General features: G+C 35.4%; 1 protein-coding gene across 5 annotated transcripts in view; it reads right to left on the bottom strand.

Moving 5' to 3' along the window:
• Positions 1 to 25922, bottom strand: part of COL4A5 (collagen type IV alpha 5 chain) — a 264145-nt gene that overhangs the window by 101731 nt on the left and 136492 nt on the right. For all 5 annotated transcript variants that reach the window (XM_074029887.1, XM_065538251.2, XM_065538253.2 and 2 more), the window contains 12 exons: positions 25220 to 25255; positions 25089 to 25130; positions 24827 to 24919; positions 22662 to 22715; positions 22509 to 22565; positions 22207 to 22251; positions 20094 to 20147; positions 18348 to 18389; positions 16135 to 16267; positions 5651 to 5824; positions 5233 to 5316; positions 1207 to 1299 (listed from right to left, as the gene is read on the bottom strand). In XM_074029887.1, coding sequence (XP_073885988.1) covers positions 1207 to 1299; positions 5233 to 5316; positions 5651 to 5824; positions 16135 to 16267; positions 18348 to 18389; positions 20094 to 20147; positions 22207 to 22251; positions 22509 to 22565; positions 22662 to 22715; positions 24827 to 24919; positions 25089 to 25130; positions 25220 to 25255 — 907 coding nt within the window. The remainder of the gene's footprint in view (positions 1 to 1206; positions 1300 to 5232; positions 5317 to 5650; positions 5825 to 16134; positions 16268 to 18347; positions 18390 to 20093; positions 20148 to 22206; positions 22252 to 22508; positions 22566 to 22661; positions 22716 to 24826; positions 24920 to 25088; positions 25131 to 25219; positions 25256 to 25922) is intronic.

Below are 25922 nucleotides of genomic sequence, written 5' to 3'. Positions count from 1 at the left end.
TTTTTAAAATAAATTTAACATTTCATGTTACATACAATATTGTATCCTAAGAAACTTCCAACTCCAAAGCAGTCCTTCTCAGACCTTGCAACTAGCAAATACTATGCACAACGTTTCCTGGGTTCCTATGATGTTTTCATTTGCCAAAGGGAGAAAAAGATTATGAAAAGGTTTGAATATCTTTGTTCTGACTTATGCAGTTTTCGTAGATCCTTACCAGTCCTTTCTTTGGTTTGTCATTCCCTGAAATTTGGTTTATGAGAAACATTTGCAGCCCAAAGACTAGAGGAAACATTACTAAAGCAGTGGTTCTCCAAATGGATTCCTGGACCAGTGGCATCATCACCACCTGGCTACTAATTAGAAATGCTAATTCTTGAGCCTTCATCTAGGTCTACTGAATCAGAAACTTTGAGAGTGAGGCTCAGCAGTCTGGGCTTCAAAAAGCCCTCCAGGTGATGCACTCTCAAGTTTGAGAACCATGAGACTAGAGGTACAAGGCTAGATTACTAACGTCCAATAATGTCTACAAGATTTGTTGAAAGTATTCCCAAACTCCAAATGAATTGGTGTCCTTCATAGACTCACTAGACAGAAAGGTAAGAGATCTGGTCTCTATTCCCAGCCCTGACTCAACATAAAATGTAATTTCAAGAGAATACTGGGATATCCTAAGGGGCAGTTAAATGAAACAGTTGAGGGTCTGACAGATATCACATACAGTTTTGACTGGAAAGGGGGATAGATGAGTTATATATAGAGAGAGGAATACTGGCAGTTGATTGTCAAACTCCGATAGAACCCCTATTCCTGAACGACAACATGTGATACATCCCCAATGACTGGAATCTCTGCCACTGGAAACTATATTCAGGGGCTAGGTATTATGAACTTTTCTCCCAGTATTCTGGAAAAAAGAAGTCTGACTCTGTATAAGTGATTTTCTTCTTCATGTGGAAAATAGGGAAGATATATTTCCCGAAATTATATTGTCAAAATGCTTTAATAGAAAATGTTGGTAGCTTCAGGTATTAGAAACAAGAGCATAATTAATTTGATAACAAATAGAGGCATTTCATACTTAATTATTTACAGATATGAGTGACTAGCTATAAAAATGAGAAACGGTAACATTCTAAAAGTATAAGCTCTACAAAATCTAGCCAAAAAATATTTAGAAGGTTGCCCTGAGGCAGAATGGTTTACCTGGAGGACCTGGGAGACCTGGCAAACCAGGTTGACCTGGAGGCCCTGAAATACCAGTTCCAATGCAGTTGAAGCAAGTGTCACCTTTGTCACCTAGTGAAATCATAATAACAAACAAATGTTACTGAAAGGGGTACATATACCTTCAATAGATTGGTTCTAAAAATGTCAGCACTAAGGGACAGCATTTCCACTTAATGGTGTGATTGGAGAAGCCTATATCCTGAATCAATTTATGACAAATAAATTGCTGAGTGCTTACTGTGTGCCAAGAACTGTTCCAGATGCTTGTGTTACACTGGTGAGCAAAAGATAAAAGTCATGGATAAAAATTCAGGTCTACATGCCTCACATTCTACCAGGGGAAAGGGATAATAATCAATAAAAGAAATGAATTATCAAAATGTATATATGAAATATTTTAATATAATATTAAGTATAGGCAGGGTGTAGTGGCTTATGCCTGTAACCCCAGCACTTTGGGAGGCTGAGGCAGGCAGATAGCTTGAGGTCAGGAGTTCGAAACCAGCCTGGCCAACATGGCGAAACCCCATCTCGACAGAAAAAATAAAAACATTAGCCAGGCATGGTGGTGCATGCCTGTACTCGCCAGGTACCCAGGAGGTTGAGGTGGGAGGATTGCTTGAGACTTAGGAGATCAAGGCTGCAGTGAGCTGTGATTGCACCACTGCACTCCAGATTGGGTGACAGAGCAAGACCCTTTCTAAAAAAAAATTAAATATATATTAAATATTTAATATGCTTTAAAAGATATTATTTTTATAGGAAAAAACAGAACTACATAAGTGGTATTGAGTATGCCAGGGAAGGGTGGGGGATTGCAATTTTAAATAGGGTAGTCAGGATAGACTTGATTGAGAAGTTGATATATGATAAAACTATACTCAGGGAAGGGTGGGGGGTTGCAATTTTAAATAGGGTAGTCAGGATAGACTTGATTGAGAAGTTGATATGTGATAAAACTTAAAGGACATGACATGTGCATAAGAGTGTAGAACATTCCAAGCAGAAAGAATAGCCATGTTTGGTATATACGAGGAACAGCAAGCCGACCAGATTGCTAGAGCAGAATGAGGGAGGGGAACAAGGTCAGAAAGTTGACAGTTTACAACAAATGGCATATAGGAATATAAGAAACATAAAGGCTGTGGCTTTTACTGTGAGTGAAATGAGAATCTAGTAGAAATTTTTTTTTAAAAAAGCAACTTGTTATAACTTAAGTTTTTAAGGGATGACTCTAGCTGCTATGTTAATAGCCTCTAAAGGCAATGATGGAAACAGGGTAACCACTTAAGTGGCTACTGTCGCAACGATCTAGGAGAGAGATGGTGGTAGCTCATCCCAGAGTGACTGCAATGAAAATGATGAGAACCGGTTAGATTATAGACATATCTGAAAGTAGAGCCAATGGGATGGTCTCATGGATCATATATGAAATACAAAAGAAGAGGGGAATCAAGGATGACTCCAAGGTTCTCAGCATGAGCAACTAGAAGACTAAAGTGGCCTGCTTTTTAATAAGAAGCATAAGATGTGAGTGGAGCAACTATGGGGAGGAGGTGGCAGAAATCAAGACTTCAGTTTGATCAGGATGTCAAATTCAAAATGTTGACTAGGCAAATGGATACACAAATCTAGAGGAAAGCAGTTATATCTGGATAGGAGGCATAAATTTGGAAGTCCTGGGCAATTAGGTGGTATTAACAATCACGAGACTGAATAAATGAGTTTAGATAGAAAAGAAGAACAAGGATTCAATCTTGGAGCATTTTAAACTTAAAAGTTGGATAGATAATTCTAAGATGCATACAAAAATGCAAAGAACCTAGAATATCCAAGAATTACAATAAAGCCACAGTAATTAAGATAGCATCGCATTGGTGCAAGGAGAGACTAATGAAACAACAGAAGAGAATACAGCAGTCAGAAACAGACCTACACACATATGGTCATATGATCTACAAAAAAGTGCTAATGCAATTCATTGGGATAATTGATGATCTTTTGTTCTATAGTACTGACTCAACTGGACATCCATATGGGAAAAATGAACTTTGATCCCTACTCCAAACTACACACAAAAATTAATTGAAGAAAGATCAAAATGCGAAAGGTAAACAATAAAGTGTCTAGAAGAAAACACAGAGGAATATCATAAGACCTTTGAGGTAAGTAAAGATTTCTAAAACGGTGCATAAAAAGTACTAACGATAAAACAGGACATTGATTAATTTGATTTCATTTAATTAGCAACTTCTGTTAAACAAAAGTTAACAAAAGAGAAGATAGTTTTAATACATATATCCAATAATAAAATTAAAGATAAACACAGGCACTTTACAAAAGAGAATATAAAAACCAAAAGAAAGTAGTTCATAATCAAGTCACTAAGCAAATGCTAACAAAAATCACTTTGGAACATGGTTTGGTAATATCTATGAAACAAAACCTACACCTACCCTGTAATCCAGCAATTCAATTTCCAGATATATCTCCAATAAAAATTAGTGTTTATGTCCTACAAAAAATACATGTACAAGAATATTTATGACAGCTTTATTCACAATAGCTCCAGACCAAATGTCCATCAACACTAGAATACTGAGGTAATGTGCAGTGGAAAACCAAAGAATGGTGGAAAAATACTGCAACAAACAAAAACATAGATATATCTCACATATATTATATTTAGCTAAAGAAACCAGACATAAAAGAGCTCATACAGTATAATTCCATATACACAAAGTTCAAGATTAGGCAAATTAATATATGCCAGAGGATAAAATAGTGATTACCTTTGGGGGGTACTGAGTAGGGAGTACAAGAGTCTTCCAGGGTCCTGAAAATGTTCTATATTTTGGTTTAGATGGTAATTAGATGGATACACATACACGCACACACACGTATGTACACCACAGAGGAATGAAAAAGAACAAGAAATGTAATGTACTGAAAGCCAAGGGATGCAAATGTTTAAAGAAGGCAAAAAGCAAGCAAAAAAAGGACAGACCTGACATTTGGATTAGCAGGATATAGACTGCTGGCAACTGACCAGCATTTGTGGAGTGGTAGGCAGTGGGGAGTTGGGGGAAGAGGGGATAAAATCCTGATTGGAGTTATGTTTAAGAGAAAACAAGAGGAGAGTAGAAAATTCTTAGGAAGTTTTGTTGCAAATGGGAATAGAAAAATAGAGAACCAGCTGGCAGGGAATGTAGGATTACCCTACTTTTTTTAGATAGGTGAAAAAAGCATATTTGTATGCTCCTGGGAATGACTGAATAGAGAGGGAAAAAATTGGTGATGTGGGAGAGGCAAAAATTGCTGGAAAAAAATCCTTGGGGAAATAAGAGGAAATGGAATCTATTGTATAAATAGAAGAACTGGCTTTAGATAGGAGCAGTAGTTATATGCAAGAAGGGAGACTATGAGCACAGGCACAAGTAGGTAAGTAAATATGGTGGTGACAATCTGTGAAAGTTCTCTTGTTACTGCTTTAATTGGTCAGTGAAATAGGAAGCAAGGTCAGAATAGGGGAGGAACTGCTAAAATTTGAGAAGAGAAGAAAAAGTGCAGGCTCAGAAAATGTGGAAATTTGGATAATGCTTTTGTTCCAAGTGAGTATAATGAAGTGAGAGAAGGGCAAAGGAATCATGGATTTATGAAAAGAATTGATTACAGTGATTGACAATGGAATTTAAGCTAGGTTAAGAGGGAAGAAAGGACATCAAAAAGTTAAGCATTAGTCAAAGTTGCTAGGTCTCAGTGGGGTTGGAGTATTGCTGGAGTCAGGTTACTAGAGGTAGTAAGCTAGAAAGAAGAGAACGATGCAAAAAATGGGATGCATGAAACCAAGATCATGTAAGTATAACACTATTGGTAATGAGATGGTCTTGGGGTATGACCATGGGAATCAGTGGCTAAGGTGTGACGGATGATACAGGGGATTTTGCTGATGATTTGAAAGAATGAAGAAAATGAAGAAATGAGTATGTCTGGAGATCAAACCTTTCATTCCTTGTTCTCCTTGGAGTCCTTTATCACCTGGAGATCCTGGGGGGCCTGGAGGGCCTGCTTCACATATCTCATCACCTGAGTAAGATAAAGAAAGGATAGTAAGCTAATTGTTGTGAAATATCAAGAAGATTAAACAAAAGAAAGCCTGACAAGCTTTTCAGTTACTTCTCTGAAGAAATACAAGTACCTATAAGCAAAAGGAAAATATAACATTGTTGATAAATACTATTTGAAGAGTAAATGTAAACATCCAAGAACTACCAAAACCCAAAAAGTAAAGCAGTAGTAGAATTTCTTAGATATCAGAAATGCAACAAATGAGGCCAACCTTTAGCTAGAGTTACTTATAAACAAAATAAACAAAAACAAAAACAAAAAAAGAACTTAATAGGAGAAAAATATAGCTTACTAGGAGGGATGTGAGGTCCAGGAGGGCCAGGAGGCCCTGGAAGCCCAGGAGCCCCAGGCTGTCCATCAAGTCCAGGAGGTCCAGGAATGGAAATTCCAGGTGGTCCTTCATCACCTTTCTGACCCCTTTCTCCAGGAAATCCAGGAGGGCCAGGAGGACCCACAACTGCAGCCCCTAAGATTCAAAAAAGTGATCAAAATGATCTCATCTTAGAGATGTTACGTTAGTTATCATTGAGACATTAGATAATGATAAGATCTTCCTTTAACATATAATTCTGGTTATATTTTTTTTTCTAGGAGATTCAAAACTCTGAAAAAAAGGCTGAAAAATTTCAAAGAATGTAAGTAACAGTTTGAGGGTAGGAAATAATAATTTAAAGTAGCTTTATTACTTTTGGAAATTACTAGTAACCCCATCCTTTGACACTATGATCTGATAATCTTAAAAATACCAGAAAGTCATTAACAACATAAAAAGGTATTTTGAAGTTCCCATATAAACATGGCTCTGTTTCTGGACATTCTTCTGTTACACTGGTGATTCATGCACCATTAACACACATTTTAGTTGCTATAACTTAATAATGTTTCCAAAACTGCTAAGGAAAATATGCTCATCTTTGTTCTTTTTTAAAACCATCTTCACTACACTTACAAATTTACTTTTCTAAATAAATTTTAGAATCAACTTGTCAGTTTCATTTTCAAAAACTGGTTGGGATTCTGAATGGGATTAATTTGAATTTAAAGATTATTTTTTGGTAGAATCAACTGTTTATAATATTGGTTTTTCACATTGGGTAATAATTAAGTTTATTTCTCCATTTATTTAGTAATTTTATATTATTTAATAATAATTTACAAAATTCTGCAAAGAAGTCTTACACATGTATTGTTGGGGTTATTCATGGGTTTCTTTTATAACTACTGTGCATTTTAATACTATTACAATTGTGAAGTGTATTTTTTTCTCTTACATGTTTGCTGGTGAAGAGCAAGGCAAATTAAGTATGCTACTCAGATCTGGCCATCTTGCACACATACTCTCTTTAAGATCTGGGAATTTGTCAATGGATTTTTTAAAGCTTTCTGGTAGATAATCAGATGGTCTCTGAATAACTGAAATTTGGGCTTTTTCCCCATTCTTACCACCATTTTTTCTTCCAGATTTAGTGCATGGGCTAGGATCTCCACTTTAAGGACAAACAGCATTGGTAACTCTAAGTATCTTGATCTTATTTCTGACTTGAATAAAAATGTTCCTGATGTTTCACCACAAAGCATGACATTTCCCATACAGTCCTGCAGATAGATTCATCAAGTTAACGTAACTCTCTTTTAATTCTAGTTTAAGAGGTTTAGCTTTCTTTTAAAAATGAATGGGTATTGAATTGTATTGACTAATTTTTCCGCATCTGTTGGCTTGTTTTCTTTTACTCTGTCAATGTACTGAATCACAGTAACCTCAATCCATCCTTGCAATCTTGGAGTAAAATCTACTTGGTCATAATATCATATAATTTAATATGTTTCTGGATATTTAGGATTATTGCTTCTACGTTCATAAATTAGACTGGGTTATTGCTAGTGTTATCTCCTTAGTTGTTTAGTATCAATGCTATTAAACTGACTTTTTTTGTTGTTATTTTATAGCATACCTTTTGCCTTTTTTTTGGTGTTTTTCTTTTGTTTGTTTTTGTTTTTTTACTTTAAGTTCTAGGATACATGTGCACAACGTGCATGTTTGTTACATATATATCCATGTGCCATGTTGGTGTGCTGCACCCATTAACTCATCATTTACATTAGGTATATCTCCTAATTCTATCCCTCCACCCTCACACCTCCTCCCACCCACGACAGGCCCCAGTGTGTGACGATCCCCTTCCTGTTTTCCACAATGGTGGAACTAGTTTACAGTCCCACCAACAGTGTAAAAGTGTTCCTATTTCTCCACATCCTCTCCAGTACCTGTCGTTTTCTGACTTTTTAATGATCACCATTCTAACGGGTGTGAGATGGTATCTCATTGTGGTTTTGATTTGCATTTCTCCGATGGCCAGTGGTGATGAGCATTTTCTCATGTGTCTGTTGGCTACATAAATGTCTTCTTTTAAGAAGTGCCTGTTCATATCCTTTGCCCACTTTTTGATGGGGTTCTTTTTTTCATGTAAGTTTGTTTGAGTTCTTTGTAGATTCTGGATATTAGCCCTTTGTCAGATGGGTAGATTGCAAAAAATGTCTCCCATTCTGCAGGCTGCCTGTTCAATCTGATGGTAGTTTCTTCTGCTGTGCAGAAGTTCTTTAGTTTAATTAGATCCCAGTTGTCTATTTTGGCTTTTGTTGCCATTGCTTTTGGTGTTTTAGACATGAAACCCTTGCCCATGCCTATGTCCTGAATGGTATTGCCTAGGTTTTCTTCTAGGGTTTCTATGGTTTTAGGTCTATCATTTAAGTCTTTAATCCATCTTGAATTAATTTTTGTATAAGGTGTAAGGAAGCGATCCAGTTTCAGCTTTCTACAAATGGCTAGCCAGTTTTCACAGCACTATTTATTAAATAGGGAATCCTTTCCCCATTTCTTGTTTTTGTCAGGTTTGTCAAAGATCAGATGCTTATAGATATGTGGTGTTATTTCTGAGGCCTCTTTTCTGTTCCATTGGTCTACATCTCTGTTTTGGTACCAGTACCATGCTGTTTTGGTTACTGTAGCCTTGCAGTATAGTTTGAAGTCACGTAGTGTGATGCCTCCAGCTTTGTTCTTTTGGCTTAGGATTGTCTTGGCAATGCGGGCTCTTTTCTGGTTCCATATGAACTTTAAAGCAGTTTTTTCCAATTCTGTGAAGAAAGTCATTGGTAGCTTGATGGGGATGGCATTGAATCTATAAATTACCTTGGGCAGTATGGCCATTTTCATGATATTGATTCTTCCTATGCATGAGCATGGAATGTTCTTCCATTTGTTTGTGTCCTCTTTTCATTTTGTTGAGCGTGGTTTGCAGTTCTCCTTGAAGAGCTCTTCACATCCCTTGTAAGTTGGATTCCTAGGTATTTTATTCTCTTTGAAGCAATTGTGAATGGGAATTCACTCATGATTTGGCTCTCTGTTTGTCTGTTGATAGTGTATAAGAATGCTTGTGATTTTTACATTGATTTTGTATCCTGAGACTTTGCTGAAGTTTCTTATCAGCTTAAGGAGATTTTGGGCTGAGACAATGGGGTTTTCTAAATATACAGTCATGTCATCTGCAAACAGGGACAATTTGACTTCCTCTTTTCCTAATACCCTTTATTTCTTCCTCCTGCCTGATTGCCCTGGCCAGAACTTCCAACACTATGTTGAATAGGAGTGGTGAGAGAGGGCATCCCTGTCTTGTGCCAGGTTTCAAAGGGAATGCTTCCAGTTTTTGCACATTCAGTATGATATTGGCTGTGGGTTTGTCATAAATAGCTCTTATTATCTTGATATATGTTCCATCAATACCTAGTTAGTTTTTAGCAAGAAGGGCTGTTGAATTTTGTCAAAGGCCTTTTCTGCATCTATTCAGATAATCATGTGGTTTTTGTCTATGATTCTGTTTATATGTTGGATTATGTTCATTGATTTGCATATGTTGAACCAGCCTTGCATCCCAGGGATGAAGCCCACTTGATCATGGTGGATAAGCTTTTTGATGTGCTACTGGATTTAGTTTGCCAGTATTTTATTGTGGATTTTTGCATCGATGTTCATCAGGGATATTGGTCTAAAATTCTCTTTTTTTGTTGTGTCTCTGCCAGGCTTTGGTATCAGGATGATGCTGGCTTCACAAAATGAATTAGGGAGGATTCCCTCTTTTTCTATTGATTGGAATAGCTCCTCCATGTAACTCTGGTAGAATTCGGCTGTGAATCCGTCTGGTCCTGGACTTTTTTTGGTTGGTAGGCTATTAATTATGGTCTCAATTTCAGAGCTTGTTATGGGTCTATTCAGGGATTCAACTTCTTCCTGGTTTAGTCTTGGGAGGGTGTATGTGTCCAGGAATTTATCCATTTCTTCTAGATTTTCTAGTTTATTTCCATAGAGGTGTTTATAGTACTCTCTGATAGCAGTTTGTATTGCTGTGGGATCGGTGGTGATATCCCCTTTATCATTTTTTATTGCATCTATTTGATTCTTCTCTCTTTTCTTCGTTATTAGTCTTGCTAGCGGTCTATCAATTTTGTTGATCTTTTCAAAAAACCAACTCCTGGATTCATTGATTTTTTTGGAGGGTTTTTTGTGTCTCTATCACAGTTCTATTCCGATCTTAGTTATTTCTTGCCTTCTGCCAGCTTTTGAATGTGTTTGCTCTTGCTTCTCTAGTTCTTTTCACTGTGATGTTAGGGTGTCAATTTTAGGTCTTTCCTGCTTTCTCTTGTGGGCATTTAGTGCTATAAATTTCCCTCTACACACTGCTTTAAATGTGTCCCAGAGATTCTGATATGTTGTATCTTTGTTCTCGTTGGTTTCAAAGAACATCTTTATTTCTGCCTTCATTTCGTTATATACCCAGTATTCATTCAGGAGCAGATTGTTCAGTTTCCATGTATTTGAGCAGTTTTGAGTGAGTTTCTTAATCCTGAGTTCTAGGTTGATTGCACTGTGATCTGAGAGACAGTTTGTTATAATTTCTGTTTTTTTACATTTGCTGAGCAGTGCTTTACTTCCAACTATGTAGTCAATTTTGGAATAAGTGTGATGTGGTGCTGAGAAGAATGTATATTCTGTTGATTTGGGGTGGAGAGTTCTGTAGATGTCTATTAGGTCTGCTTGCTGCAGAGCTGAGTTCAATTCCTGCATATCCTTTTTAACTTTCTGTCTCCTTGATCTGTCTAATGTTGACAGTGGGGTGTTAAAGTCTCCCACTATTATTGTGTGGGAGTCTAAGTCTCTTTGTAGGTGTCTAAGGACTTGCTTTATGAATCTGGGTGCTCCTGTGTTGGGTGCATATATATTTAGGATAGTTAGCTCTCCTTGTTGAATTGATCTCTTTACCATTATGTAATGGCCTTCTTTGTCTCTTTTGATCTTTGTTGGTTTAAAGTCTGTTTTATCAGAGACTAGGATTGCAACCCCTGACTTTTTTTGTTTTCCATTTTCTTGGTAGATATTCTTCCATCCCTGTATTTTGAGCCTATGTGTCTCTGCACGTGAGATGGGTCTCCTGAATACAGCACACTGATGGGTCTTGACTCTATCCAATTTGCCAGTCTGTGTCTTTTAATTGGAGCATTTAGCCTATTTACATTTACATTTAAGGTTAATATTGTTATGTGTGAATTTGATCCTGTCATTATGATGTTAGCTGGTTATTTTGCTCGTTAGTTGCTGCAGTCTCTTCGTAGCATCGATGGTCTTTACAATTTGGCATGTTTTTGCAGTGGCTGGTATTGGTTTTGTCACCAACTTTATTTTTTTTAATGTCCTGAAAATAGTTTAAAATTTGGGAATTATCTGCTTTTTGACAGCTTGGTAGAATTCGTTTGTAAAATGATAAAACCACCCATACAACCAATGCATTTTCATGGAGATCTCTAACATTTTAAAATATTCTATGGTAATTGATCTACTGAGGTTTCCTACTTTCTCAAAACATTTTTAATTAATTTGTTTCCTGTTTCATGATAAATTTATATTTTTTCCAAATTTAAAATATTGTAACACATTTATAGTTTTCTTGTAATTTAAAATTTGATTTTTATAATGATCTTTTTCTTTACTGATTATATTTGTGCCTTTTTTCATTTTTATCTTGATTGTATTTGCAAACTTGTTAATTTCAAACTCTTCTCACTCAAAATATCTTTTATTTTCCCTATCCAATTACATTTTTAGTTTGTTTTCTATTTATTAATTTTTATTTTTATCTTTATCAAGCTTTTCCTTCTGTTTGTGCTTGTTTCTTTTTTCAAAAATTTAAGTCATTTCGTTTTAGTCTTTCTGATTTTGTGAGAAAGGTACTGATTTCGCCATATTAATGAGTTTTGATATGAGGTGCTTTCATTGTTGTTTAGCATTCGGTAGTCTGTCATTTCCTTTTGTTTCTTTTTTATGTCTAGAAATATTTATATTGTTTCTTAATATACAATTGTAAACATTTTTGGTGATTTTGTTGTAAATTTGTTATTTTATTTCACTGTGATCACAGAGAATGACATGCATGTAATTTTTAAATAATTCTTTATGTTCTAATAGAATGAATTTCTTTAAATATTCCATGTATGTTTAAAAAGAATGCATATTCTCTGCTGCACACAAAGTATTTCTCTTTCCCCCATATATACAGCTCAATTGTGTTGCTCAAATCATTTATAACCTTATTTTTCACCTACTTGATATGTTGGGGATTTGTCAGTTTATTTCCCATACGCTATCAGTTTTCACTTTATACATTCAAAGCTATATTGTTAGATACATATTCATAAATTTTAAATCATTGTGATATGATTTATCTATTTATCCATATGAATGTCTCTTTTTTATTTTAGATTCAGGAAGTACATACGAAGCTTTGTTAGTAATACAGGGGCATATTGCATGATGGTGGCATTTAGGCTTCCAGTGAACTCATCACCCAAATAGTGACTAGTGACTATGTACTCAATAAGTAGCTTTTCAATCTCCCCAACTTTTGGAGCCTCCTATGTCTATTGTTTCCATCTTTATGTCCATGCATACCTATTGTTTATCTCCCACTTCTAAGTGAAGAGAGATGGTATTTGGTTTTCTATTTCTGAGTTATTTCACTTAGGGTAATGGCCTTCATCTGCATTCATGTTGCTGCAAAGGACATGATTTCATTGTTTGTATGGCTGCATATTCTTCCATAGTGCATATGTACCACATTTTCTTTATCCAATCCACTTCTGATGAACACTTAGGATGATTCCATGACTTTGCTATGATGAATACTGCTGCAATGAACATATGAGTGCACGTGTCTTTTTGTAGAATGATTTCCTTTGGGTAGATACCCAGTAGTGCGACTGCTGGGTGGAATGCTAGTTCTACTTGTAGTTCTTCGAAAAATCTCCAAACTGCTTTCCACAGTAGTTGAACTAATTTAAATTCCCACCAACAATATATAACTATGACCTCCACATTCTTGCCCAAATTTGTTATTTTATGCCTTTTTAATAATAGCCATTCTAACGTTTGAGTTAGTATCTCATTGTGGTTTGACTTTGCATTTATTTGCTGATTAGCGATGTTAAGTATTTTTTTTCATGTTTGTTGGCCACATGTATGTCTTATTTTAAGAAGTGTTCTGTTCATGTCTTTTGCCCAGTTTTTAATGGGTTTTTTTTTTTCTCTTATTGATTTGTTCAAGTTCCTTATATTAATAGATTCTGGATACTAGTCCTTTGCCAGATGCATAGTTTACAAATATTTTCACCAATTCTGTAGGCTATTTACTCCATTGATTGTTTCTTTAGCTGTGCAGAAGCTCTTTAGTTTAATTAAGTCCCAATTGTATATTTTTGTTTTGGTTGCATTTACTTTTGAAGTCTTAGTCATAATCTTTGCCCAGGTCAATGTCCAGAAGAGTTTTTCCTGCATTTTCTTCCAGAATTATTATAGTTTCAAATTTTCCATTTAATTATATTTCATACTATATTAGAACTGCTAAACCAGTTTTATGTATAGCATTTGCCCAGTATGTATTGCATTATTTTCAGATTATATCTGTCACTTTGCTTTAGATATGTCTACTACGCACTATATATAGGTATTTTTAATTTCAATTTTAGTCAGTGTCTTTTAATCAGTGTTTAGTTCTTTCAAATTTGTTGGAGTTACTGACTTATATTTAACTTCTTCTTGTCATCTGATATTTTATTTTCTATTTGCCCAGATTTGTCTTTATTTTGCCCCAATCCTAACTTACACGATATAAGAGATTTTTAGTCATTTTCTTTCTTCAATTGGTGTGTAAGTTATACATTTTATTTCTATTCTTCTCTAGTGGCTACTATTAATATTTTAACCTATGTACTTAAACCTATATATTTCTAAAAATTTATACAGTTAACAAGAATTATATTATCTTTCCCTAACAAGACAAAACACTTCTCTTTATTCTCTCTGCATCTACACATCACAGGTTAATAATGTTTACAATTATAGCTCCAAGTTGTTACTTAAAACACCTTTTTAAAAAATGACCAGTACTGATTTAGACTTAATATGCTTTACTAATATATTTTCTAAGCTTTGGTTCTTGCATCCTACCGCTATTCTCATTTTATCCAGAATTCCTTTTTTTCTTTTTGGAGTAAAACCTCCAGTAACTATTTCAGAGACAGTCTGAAGGTGTTAAACTTCCTATGTATCTCATCTTCACATTAGGATGATAGTTTAGTATAACACAGAATCCCTAATTCATAGTAATTTGTCCTTATCACTTTGAAAATGTGCTCCATTATCATCCTCTGACTCTGCTTTGTAGGTGATCGGCTTTTTGTTCTCAAATAGTTTTTAAGTGCTTCTTTTTATCCCTGAATTCTGAAATATCCCTACAATGTGTCTAGTTATGGGCCTTTGCATTACTATTATTTTACTCTTGCTTAGTGCTCCATGAGCTTTTCCATAGTGATGTATGTGTTTTTTAATAGATGGAAGTTCTCAGCCATTATTTTTTTCAAATGCTGACTCTTGTCCCATTCTTTCCTTCTTGGCCTCCCTCATGAGATAATTTTGGAGCTTCTAAGTTTATCCTTTATACTTCTTAACTTTTCATTCATACTTCCCAACTCCTTATCTCTTTTACTGCATTCTGAGGTAATTCTTTATTTCAATTTTCCAGATACAGTATGTATTTAGTTCACTATCTTGAGATTAGGAATCTGAAGTTCACATTTAGAGCATAATGGAACCTATATTTATTTTCTTTCTCTTGGGAAAGATCACTATCACTCATCTCATCATTTTGTATTTCATTAGCCACATATTTTTGAAGGAAAAGGAATAATAATTTATTGAATATGTATGTGTGCCAGGCACTGTACCACATACATCTGGATATTTTACATACATCACTATTATTACCCTATGTCAGAGAACATCCAAATAAACATTTTAGATAAGGGCAGTACTCAATTTGTGGCCAAATTAGAAATGTTCCACTATACTGTGTGTTTTCAAAGGCAATAATATAAAACTCAGTATTGAGCTCTAAGATTTTATTTTATAACAAAATCACCATGGGGATTTCTAGTTAGGTGTTTCTGAAATTTTAGGTGGATAATGCTGCTTGCCATTTTTATACAGGAAATCTTGCAAAACTAGGCATTACTTGGGGAGAATATCCCTCCCTATTAGCATGAAAAGTGTGATGATTTGCCTATTAAATCTCAGAATTGTTTGGTATAATATAGTAATAATAAAATGTACCCCAGTTAATATGGCTATCATCAAAAAGACAAAAAATAACAGAATGCTGCAAGGATGCAGAGAAGAGAGAACTCATACACTGTTGGTGGGAATGTAAATTAATGCAACCATTATGAAGAAAAGTATGGAGGTTCTTCAAAAAACTAAAAATAGAACTACCATATGTTCCAGCAATCTCACGTCTGGGTATATATCCAAAAGAAAATAAATTAGTAATTCAAAGAGATATCTGCACTCCCATGTTTATTGCAGCACTATTCATAACAGCCAAGATATGAAATCAACCTGAATGTTCATCAGTGGATGAACAGATAAAGGAAATGTGGTATAAATACACAATGGAATATTATTCGGCCATAAAAGAACGAAGTTCTGTCATTTTCAGCAATATGGATGAACCTGAAGGACATTACGTTAAGTGAAATAAGCCAGGCACAGAAAGGCAAATACAAATGCATGTTCTCATTCTTATGTAGGAGGTTAAGAAAAAAGTTGATCTCATGGAGGTAGAGAGAATGATGGTTACCAGGGGCTGGGAAGGGTCAGGGGCAATGAAGAAAGGTTGGTTAATGAGTACAAACATATAGTTAGATAGAAGCAGTAAGTTACAGTGTTTCATAGCACAGTGGATTCACAACAGTTAACAACAACTTATTGTATATTTCAAAACAGCTAGAAGAGAAGATTTTGAATGTTCCCAACATAAAGAAAAGATAAATACTTGAGGTAACGGATATTCTAGTTACCTTGATTTGATCACCATACATTGTACCCACGTATTAAAATATCACATGTATCCCATAAATATGTGCAATTATGTATCAATAAAAAATAAAATGTAGAAACGGGAATCTTAGGATTAAAGGACACTATTCATTTAGGCTTTTTTAAAGTACAAGTGAGTAATATGGTGAGAGAAGGTATAGTGAGATTTGGGAAGTACCTGTCAATTAAAAAGGATTTGTGTCTTCTACTTCCATGCTTACCATGGAACTGATCTGATAAAAAGTATACATGGATTAGTAAGCATGCTATAAGCACAAGGCCATAAATGCAATCTCATTTACCTGGAGGTCCAGGAAGGCCAGGTGGACCCTGTATTCCAGGAAATCCTCGCTCTCCTTTTTCCCCGGGCAAGCCAGGCAACCCAATGTTTCCTTTTTCTCCTATAGTTATACCAGTCCCAGGTCTAGGAATTACCTTTATTACAAAAGAAAAAAAAAATAAAGAAATGCAAAGAAGAAAAGCCTTGTTCTCCTGAAAATACTATGGGAGCTACATATGAATGCAATGTCATCATTTTCACATAGTTTATGAATCACATTCCGTATCGCTCCCATCCTCCAACTGATTAGAAAATGTCCAATACAAGTAACAACATTACCATGTTCCTGAGCCCAAGGCGTATAAAACTAAAAGTATTTTTGATGTCTCTTCTCCTATAATTCACATTCAATTAATTCCAGTCTCCTAAGCCTGACAATTCTTTACAGAAAACATCTCTCCAATTTGCCCTCTTGATTCCTGTTGCCACAACTGTATCATCAACTCACACTTAGAGTAACAGAAGCACCTCTGATCTTGTCCCTTGAATTCCAATCTATTGTTAGGATATGCTTCCTCAAAAACCATTTGTGTGCGTGTGTTAACTATTCTGCTTAAGGACTCAAAATTGCTCACTACTTTTTACTACAAGTGCTGCTACTTTTAATCCTGAACTGTAAGTCACTTTTCACTTCTAATACCTCTCTCACCTATTTAATCTCCTATTATGTCTTACAATAAAGTTTTATTATAGTGAAGTCTGTCTGATTCTAATCATTTCATTCAACTTGCACATTCTTGTCTATGTCTTTGCATATTCCATTCCAAACATGTGTAATGCCTTTCCCCAGTCTTTCCCTTTATCAACCCACATTTATTTCTTCCTTTAAAAAAGAAAACTACCCCATAAATATATATACCTACTATATACCAAAAGAAATTTAAAAATAAAACCCATCTTTTCTTTATTGATTAAACCCAACTAATTAATCATTCCTTTTTACTCTGTATTCTTGTAACTCAAGTATTTTCTTAAAAACTTAGTATTAAATAAATTAAATATTTAAAAATTCTTCTGATAGACCTATAAAGGTAAATGAACATCAGATTTAAGAGACTGCCAGTCTGATGTACAAATTAACACCTAGTAGCAGTATGATATTTCATCCTGTCTCTATTGGATGGATATAAGAAACATTCACACAAAAGGAGACAAAAAGTTGTGGGACTTAGGATTGGAATAGTGATTCAAAAGGAAACTGGGCTGCTAAATAGGACTGTACTCTCAAAATTTCCATTTCTTCTGATATGTATTAAAATTTTATCTTCTCATTTTATAAAGAGATTATTTCCTAGAGGAGTGAAGCTGATTTTAAAATGAAAGTGAATTAAAAAAATCTAAGATCTTCTTTAAGTATATCCTCATTAGATTTAGTACAGTCCTAAGTATTAATAACTGAGACTCACTATGGATAATAAGAATTAAATTAATGTTACTAACATGTCTGGACACATAAGTTTTCCAACATTCGCACTGTTGCGGCTTCAATGCAGTTTGAAGTCAAGAGTCTTACTAAATTTCAACCAAAGAAAAACCAATATGTTAAACCTCAGCAACGATATTTTATTCCTAATAAGACTGGAAGTACAGTTGACTTAAGTTTCATAGTGAACACAAACATGACAGAAATTCTGTAGCTCCCCCACTCCCAATTATTCTTTCATAAAGCAGCTTCCTACGTGCGTTATTAAAAGTCCCTAGAAAGCACACACTCAGGAAAGAAAGAGGTGTGAATCAGACAATTACAAATTTAGAAAACCTATTAAGACCAAATCTATCTTTCTCCTGAGCTCTGCAGGGGAAAGGACCAAAACCCCACCCCACCCCAACTTCCCCAAGTTTTGTTTTGTTGTTGTTTTCATTGAACCTTTGTAAGCAACACTTGCACCACCTGCTGGTTGCTTGAGAAGTGATCTGGCAATCATGAAGTAAAACAACCCAAAGCCATAATTTTAGACCTTTACCACGCAGAAGTAATGCATAGGCAGAACAATACAAGACCTTGAGGTCAACGTTACTGAAGTTTTTAGATATAAAGACTTTTAAGCCAGTAGAAATTGATAATGACTTGAAATTTTCTGTTCTATGAAGAAAAAGTAGGGAGTATGCAATTAAGGCACAAAAATGATAATGCATTAATAAATTTTGATAAATGAATACTAAAAAAAAACTTACAAGTCCAGGAGGTCCAGGTGGGCCAATGTCACCTTTTTGGCCCTGTTCAATTCAATTGTAAATAGGTTAGTAAAATTCACATGAAAACATCAATTTCCTCAAGAATATAAGAGAAACTTTTCAAAAAGACCCAGAAATCAATCATAAAATACCTCAAATGAGAAATGCAACATGAAGTAATGAAACAATTCTGAGCTAAGCCTAACCTGTGATGTTGTCTCAGATTTACTAGCTATATAATATTGACCAAGTTAATTAACTTCTCCAGTTTATATACAAAGAATAAAGATTTTTGGACCAGAGTTTTAAGGTATTTCTAGTTGTAATGTTTTTTTGATTTTTAAGATTCCTATTTTTAGCCAACTACAAATACTCTATAAAGAAGATAATAGAAAAAAATGGTAGCACTAGAATCAGTGAAAAACTTACATTTTTTTTTTTTTACACTTAGCCATATTTCTCCTCGTAAAACTAGCCAAGGACATAAATGTAGTGTCATTTCTATTAGTGACAGATATTTCAGATGCGATGGACTTAACTATCATCAATAATAGCTAGTAACTCTGAATTGCTTTTGTGAGCTTGCTCTTGGAAGCTAATGAAAGACAAGTTCAGATAGAACTTTTATCGTTGATTAGTAGCTATAACAGCATGGAAAAAACACAATATTCAATATTCAAATGTTACTCTACTACTGGCCAAGACACAAGGATGGTCTTTTTCATACTTCTATTCTGACTCTAGTCTTGTTCATAGAAGCCATCCATCTATATACAAATACTACTTGACAAAAAACCATTTTATCTGAGTATTTCCTACCTCCCTTTATGCTAATTGTGCCTTTTAAGCCATGCTAGAACTTAGACCTAATTTAGAAATAAACCACCATTAAAATATGTGCCTTCTGCCTACATTCAAGTTTGTAAGGCCTTTCCTTCCTTGCCTGAAAAACAAAAAAGCTTTCAGTTTTTGATACAAAGCAATTAAAGACAAGAGGGATTGGAGTACTGGTTATTTTGTGACCTGCTAAAACTCTGGTAATCGTGTGCTTCATACAATGTTTCAAAGTCATTTGAAAAATAGGTAACTAAATAATTGACCTCAGTCAGGCTGCATTGGCCCAGTAGGGGGGAAAAACAACAAAGAATTAGCCACAGACAGGCGCCTGTACTCCCAGCTACTCGGGAGGCTGAGGCAGGAGAATGGCGTAAACCCGGGAGGTGGAGCTTGCAGTGAGCTGAGATCCGGCCACTGCACTCCAGCCTGGGAGACAGAGCGAAACTCCGTCTCCAAAAAAAAAAAAAAAAAAAAAAAAGAATTAGCCACAGACTTACAGACAATAATTGCATACAGAATGGAAATGTTTAGTGGCGACGTTCTACATTCACAGCTATAAGCCTTTTTCGTAAGAGGACCTCACTAAAATAGTGCTGAATTCTCTTTGCGGAAAAAAAAGCTTTGCCGACACATGCTCAAAGTAAAGGCAATGACTTTTCACAGTGGAGATGCTAAAGTTAAACAATGCTTAATGTATTTCTGCAACATGGACTGTGATTTATGGCAATGGAAGAAAATTTAGCAAGTGTGGTATAAAAGAAAAATGAGCAAAAGATGAATAAAGAAGGAATATTTTGAATATAAAAGCTAGTTATGTAGACGTTTTCCATTTATAATTCAAGCTTGAGAGAAGAAAAGGATTATTTTAGCTAGACTAAACCAGTCACTTCAAAGTATTAAAATTCTTACCTTTTCACCATCCCTTCCGGGTTCACCAGGGTAACCAGGATCACCAGGCAAACCCTTTAAAAAATAGCGGATAGGGTGACATGAGCACAAATGGTGGGGTTAGGAAATCTCCAAAAATTGTCTTCTCCATAGAAGCAATGAGAATACTGGCAAAAATGGTCAGTCAGAATTAACTTTCATAACTTAACCAAAGCTTGCAACAATTCAAGGAGTGTTTTCTCAGAAAAAAAAAAAAATGCTGAATCTTGTGAGAACTCAGAGCTTTGTGGCATTTTAACTTGCTCTATTCCCACCACCTCTCCTCACAATCAAGGTGAAAACCAGCAGCCTAGCAGCAACTGTAGAGGAAAGAACAGGGCTGGAGCTCCTTCGAAGCCCCATTTCCAGAGAATTATCATTATTTGATCTGTCTGGTGGTTCAAAAGAAGACTATTTGCAAGGCTGCCTTTATTTGACCCAACTTGGGCTCTCCCAGTGCAAACAGAGAACAAGAGAACAGCCTCCCTACCGCCCAACCCCCATTTGTTGAAAACACTAAGAGGCAATTGTTGAATATCACAGCTGCCTGAATCAAGACAAAGACCAATTGTTCCAAAAGAAGCCAGGAACTGAGGCCCTGAATTTACCTCTTGATATTTTATAATATAAAATATTTTTGAACTAGAGATTGTAAATTGAGGATTGCCTGTTTAGTAAAATATCCTGAAACCAATTTATCTGAATTTAGTAATTCTAACCTATCTTGTTAAGAATTATCCTTTTCCCATGGAATAACTTACAAATTTCATCAAATATTCTCTCTGTCCTTGAAAAACTCTTGCCTACTGTAGATACTCTTGATACTGAAGCTGCTTGAAATAATGTTTTTGGAATTACATATTTTATTTCCCATGCCCCTTTTTGGTAGTAAGTAGAAATATTACCTGTCAAAACTTTTACTGAAAAAACATGTTCACACACACAGAAAAACTGTATGGGAATATTTATAATAGTTTTATTCATAATGGCCACAACACAGAAACAACCAAAATATCCTTCAATGGGTCAATGGATAAACAAACCATGGTATATTCAAATTATCAAATACTACTCAGCAATAAAAAAATGAACTGATACACAAGTCAATGTATTATGCTATGTGAAAGGATCCTGATTCAAAAGGCTATATACAAAATGATCCAATGTATCTGACATTTGGAAATAGGCAAAATTAAAGAGACTGACAAAAGATCAGTTGTTGCAAGGAGGTTGGGATAGGGGAATAGGGAGGAGATAACTACAAAAGAGCATGAGGGAACTTTTGAAGGTGATGGAAGTGTTCTTAATTATGGTGGTGGTGACACAACTGTATGTGTTTGTCAAAACACAGAACTGTAGCCGGGCACGGTGGCTCAAGCCTGTAATCCCAGCACTTTGGGAGGCCAAGACGGGTGGATCACGAGGTCAGGAGATCGAGACCATCCTGGCTAACACGGTGAAACCCCGTCTCTACTGAAAAAATACAAAAAAACTAGCCGGGCGAGGTGGCGGGCGCCTGTAGTCCCAGCTACTCCGGAGGCTGAGGCAGGAGAATGGCGTGGACCTGGGAGGCGGAGCTTGCAGTGAGCTGAGATCCGGCCACTGCACTCCAGCCTGGGCTACAGAGAAAGACTCTGTCTCAAAAAAAACAAAAAAACAAAAAAACAAAAAAACACAGAACTGTAAACTAAAAATAGTTCCTTTTACTATATGTAAATTATATCTCAATAAGTCTGACTTTAAAAAATAGATGAACCTCAAATTTATATTTGGTGTAATTGGATTGTTTGTAATGCAAAGGATAAACGCTTGAGGGGAAGAATACCCCATTCTCCATGATGTGCTTATTTCACATTGCATACGTGTATCAAAACATCTCATGTACCTCATAAATAAATATATACACCTACTATGGACTCACAAACATTTTTAAAAATTGAAAATTATATTCAAAAGACAAAGACTGGATAATTTCAATTCATTTAAACTATTTCCAGACCCCACACTCTTTGTCATACTCTTTCTCTACCACCATATGTTATACCAACATATAAATGTCTCCAGTTTTGCAGGGGGAAGAACCTTAGCTACTCACAGGAATTCCTGGTTGGCCGTTTTCTCCATCTTTGCCTGGTTTACCCTACACGATACAAAGAAATGATAGAGCAACAACATACATTTGTTAGTCAGGAAGTATAAAGTTAAAGAATATAACAAGCTTTATTACTGGCTTGGACTATATTAAGTAGACTTTTTAGACATCAACATTATAATGTCAGTAGTGATATTTTGAAACAATGGAAGTAAGATGTAGGAAGAAAGAATAAAATCACACACACACACACACACACACATTTAGAATTTTTTGAAAAGAATATTAGCAGTTACATCACTTACTCTTTTGCCTGGCTCTCCTTGCTCACCCTTCTCACCTTTCTCACCACCTGGGGGACCCTGTACACATAAAAATTGTTTCACATTGGTTCATAGAGTATTGTGTACCAATACCAATTTACATTAAATGATGCTAAAGCACTTTAGGTTACTTACTGGAGGACCACGTATCCCTGGAGGTCCAGGAGGCCCTCGGTCACCAGGAAGTCCCTATGTAGTAGTAGGGGAAAGGAAGTCAATGTTAATACTGGAACATGCTTTTCATTCTAAGCACTAGCACTAGCTAGAAGCATTTTAAATAAACTGAACCACAGCTACATCTATGTTGCAGCAACATGGTTAGAGCTGGAGGCCATAATCCTAAGTGAATTAATGCATGAACAAAACATCGAATACCACATGGTCTCATTGGGGGCACAAGGACATAAAGATGGCAACAATAGACACTGGGGACTACTAAGAGTAGAGGGAGGCAGGTAATACTTGTAAAACTAACTTCTGAGTACTATGTTCACTACCTGGCTGATGGGATCTGTACCCCAAACCTCAGCATCATACAATATACCCATGTGACAAACCTGTACATGTACCCCCTGTATATATAATAAAGGTAGAAATTTTTTAAACAATAAAATAAAATAAAAAATAAATCTCCCTCTAAAAAAATTAAACTGAACTGTATACTCATGTAGTATAACCAAAGATAATAGGGTGTTTCTAATTTAAGGTTGAAATATTCTAAGCAAAATTAACTAGAGCTATCTTTGCTCATTTCAGTTAATTTCTTGTCTATATACAAGCCAAGATTTGAGGTAAATAACAAGGCAACACTTAAAATGAAAAAATGACAATTTTTTATTCTTATAAAATATTTTATACAAAGTAAGAATACCTAAAACAAGGAGATTTTGGGGTCAAATGGCATACATATATTTTGGCAGATAATTAAATGACCAAAGTCATATTGATGGTAGAGTTTCAATACAACTTTTCCTTTATTCTTAACTTTCTTATTCACATTTAAGAGAAACAAAAATGCACACATTCTGTTTGTTTAAGTGTGGGCCAGTATGCTTTAAAAATATATCTAATTTCCCTCATCTACTCTAGCAAAAGCAGGGTATCAGATAATTATTTCTAAACACAGCAAAGGCTTATAGAGTAACATTATCTTTCTCCTTGCATATCGGTGAAATGTAGAGAACACTGTCATCATTCTGACTTACCATAACCTAATTTTATACATGAATGGATTCTTCAAATAGCCAAAAATGGAAATAACCCAAATGCCCATCAACTGATTAATAAATGGATAAACAAAATGTAGACTATTTACACAATGAAATATTATTCAGCCATAAAAAGGAATGAAGCACTGATATGTGCTGCAAAATGATTTAACAAGAAAACACTATGCTAAGTAAAAGAAGCCAGACACAGAAGATCACATATTATATGATTCCATTTATATGAAATATCCAGAATAGAAAAATTTACAGAGCCAAGAAGTAGATTAGTGATTACCTAGGGCTGGTCAATTTGGGGAGAAATAGGGAGTACAGCTAACATAGGTATGGAGATTTTTTTAAGGAAGCCTAAAAATTTTCTAAAGTTAGATTGCACGGATAGTTTCACTACCCTGTGAATACACTAAAAAAAATTGAATTGTACACTTTAAATGGGTGGATTCTATGTATGTAAACTGTATCTTGATAAAGTTATTTTTAAAATTTAATGATCTCAGCCAGGCGTGGTGGCTCACGCCTGGAATCCCAGCACTTTGGGAGCCTGAGGCAGGTTCACGAGGTCAGGAGTTCAAGACCAGCCTGGCCAACATGGTGAAACCCCGTCTCTACTAAATACAAAAATTAGCAGGGTGCAGTGGTGGCACCTGTAATCCTAGCTACTAGGGAGGCTGAGGCAGGAGAATCGCTTGAACCTAGGAGGCAGAGGTTGCAGTGAGCCAAGATCATGCCATTGCACTCCAGCCTGGGTGACAAGAGCAAGACTCAGTCTCAAAAAAATAATAATAATAATCTCAGATCCTTGTTATTTAAAAAAATACCGATATATAACCACATTTCAGCTTATAATGCATTTTAATGGAATGCCACTTACATATAAATATTATTTTTAACTTTTTATCATTTCATTTTTTCAGATTTATTGAGGTATAAATGACTAATTAAAAACTGTATATATCTAAGGTGTAAACAATGTGATGTTTTGATATACATATACATTGTGAAGTGGTTACCACCATCAAACTAATTAACATATCCATAGCAAGATTTTCATTGACTTCCTCCCTACTTACTCACCTGATCTCCTTTCTGAAACTCTACATCAATTGGTCTTTTCTGTTCACTGATCTGCCCAGGTGGCCCAGGTGGGCCCTGAAGACCTTGCTCACCCTGTTTGCAAGACAAAATAAGGCAGTGATATTTCATAACCACCACAGACAATAATATGACATGTAAGATAAGATAACTGCAAGAAGCAAGAGAAAGAAAGGAGGCAGTTCAAATGACTACAAAAAGAGAAAGCTGAGGGCTGAATAACCAACTCTCTTTCTTTACTCACCTTTTCACCTTTGGGTCCCTGGAAATTTAAGCCCATATTCCCCTGGAAAGAGAAGTTTCCATTTAAAAATCTCACTGACAGTACAAAAAGAATACACACCAAATAAAAGATATAAAGAAAAAGAAAATTACCTTTGGTCCTGGAAGTCCTGGTGGACCAGGAGGGCCCTATGAAGAGAAGAAAAAAGAGAAAATAAAATGTTATATTAATAAGTTAATTTTAAAAGTTACTTAGTTTCAGAAAGAGTAAGGTGTGAAAAAGCACATCAAAATAGTATTTTCTTGTCTGTTTTCATTTTAGTCAGAGACACACGTTTTAACTGATTAAAATGAGTTAGATGAACGTGAGTACCTCTGATGACAGAACAGAAATGGGCAACAGAAAAAAACTGGGATGGGCAGAGGTAGACAGGTAGCCCCAGTGTCAAAAATCAATTCAAAAGTTAATCTCAACAGCCCATCAAATTTTTCACATCAGAATTATAGGTAAATTTAGGTACCATAACGCAATTAACTATCAAGTTCCAAAAACCATGTGTTATTTTTTAAAATCCAGTTTGATTTTTATACAATCTGACTTTGTGTATTTGAGAATGTTTCAAGGTTTGAAAAATTAAATAGGCACCTTTCTGCTCAAGTATGTTGCCTCTTAACCTCAATGGGCCTATTTATTTATATATTGTATCTTGGTGACATTTCTTTCGTTGTTGTTTTTTTTTTTTTTTGAGACAGAGTTTCCCTCTTGTTGCCCAGGCTGGAGTGCAATGGAACGATCTCGGCTCACCACAACCTCTGCCTCCTGGGTTCAAGCGATTCTCCTGTCTCAGCCTCCCGA

Source organism: Macaca fascicularis, chromosome X (assembly GCF_037993035.2).
Source record: "Macaca fascicularis isolate 582-1 chromosome X, T2T-MFA8v1.1".
In the NCBI taxonomy this organism is placed as follows: domain Eukaryota; kingdom Metazoa; phylum Chordata; class Mammalia; order Primates; family Cercopithecidae; genus Macaca; species Macaca fascicularis.
This window is presented reverse-complemented; position numbering and strand designations above follow the sequence as displayed.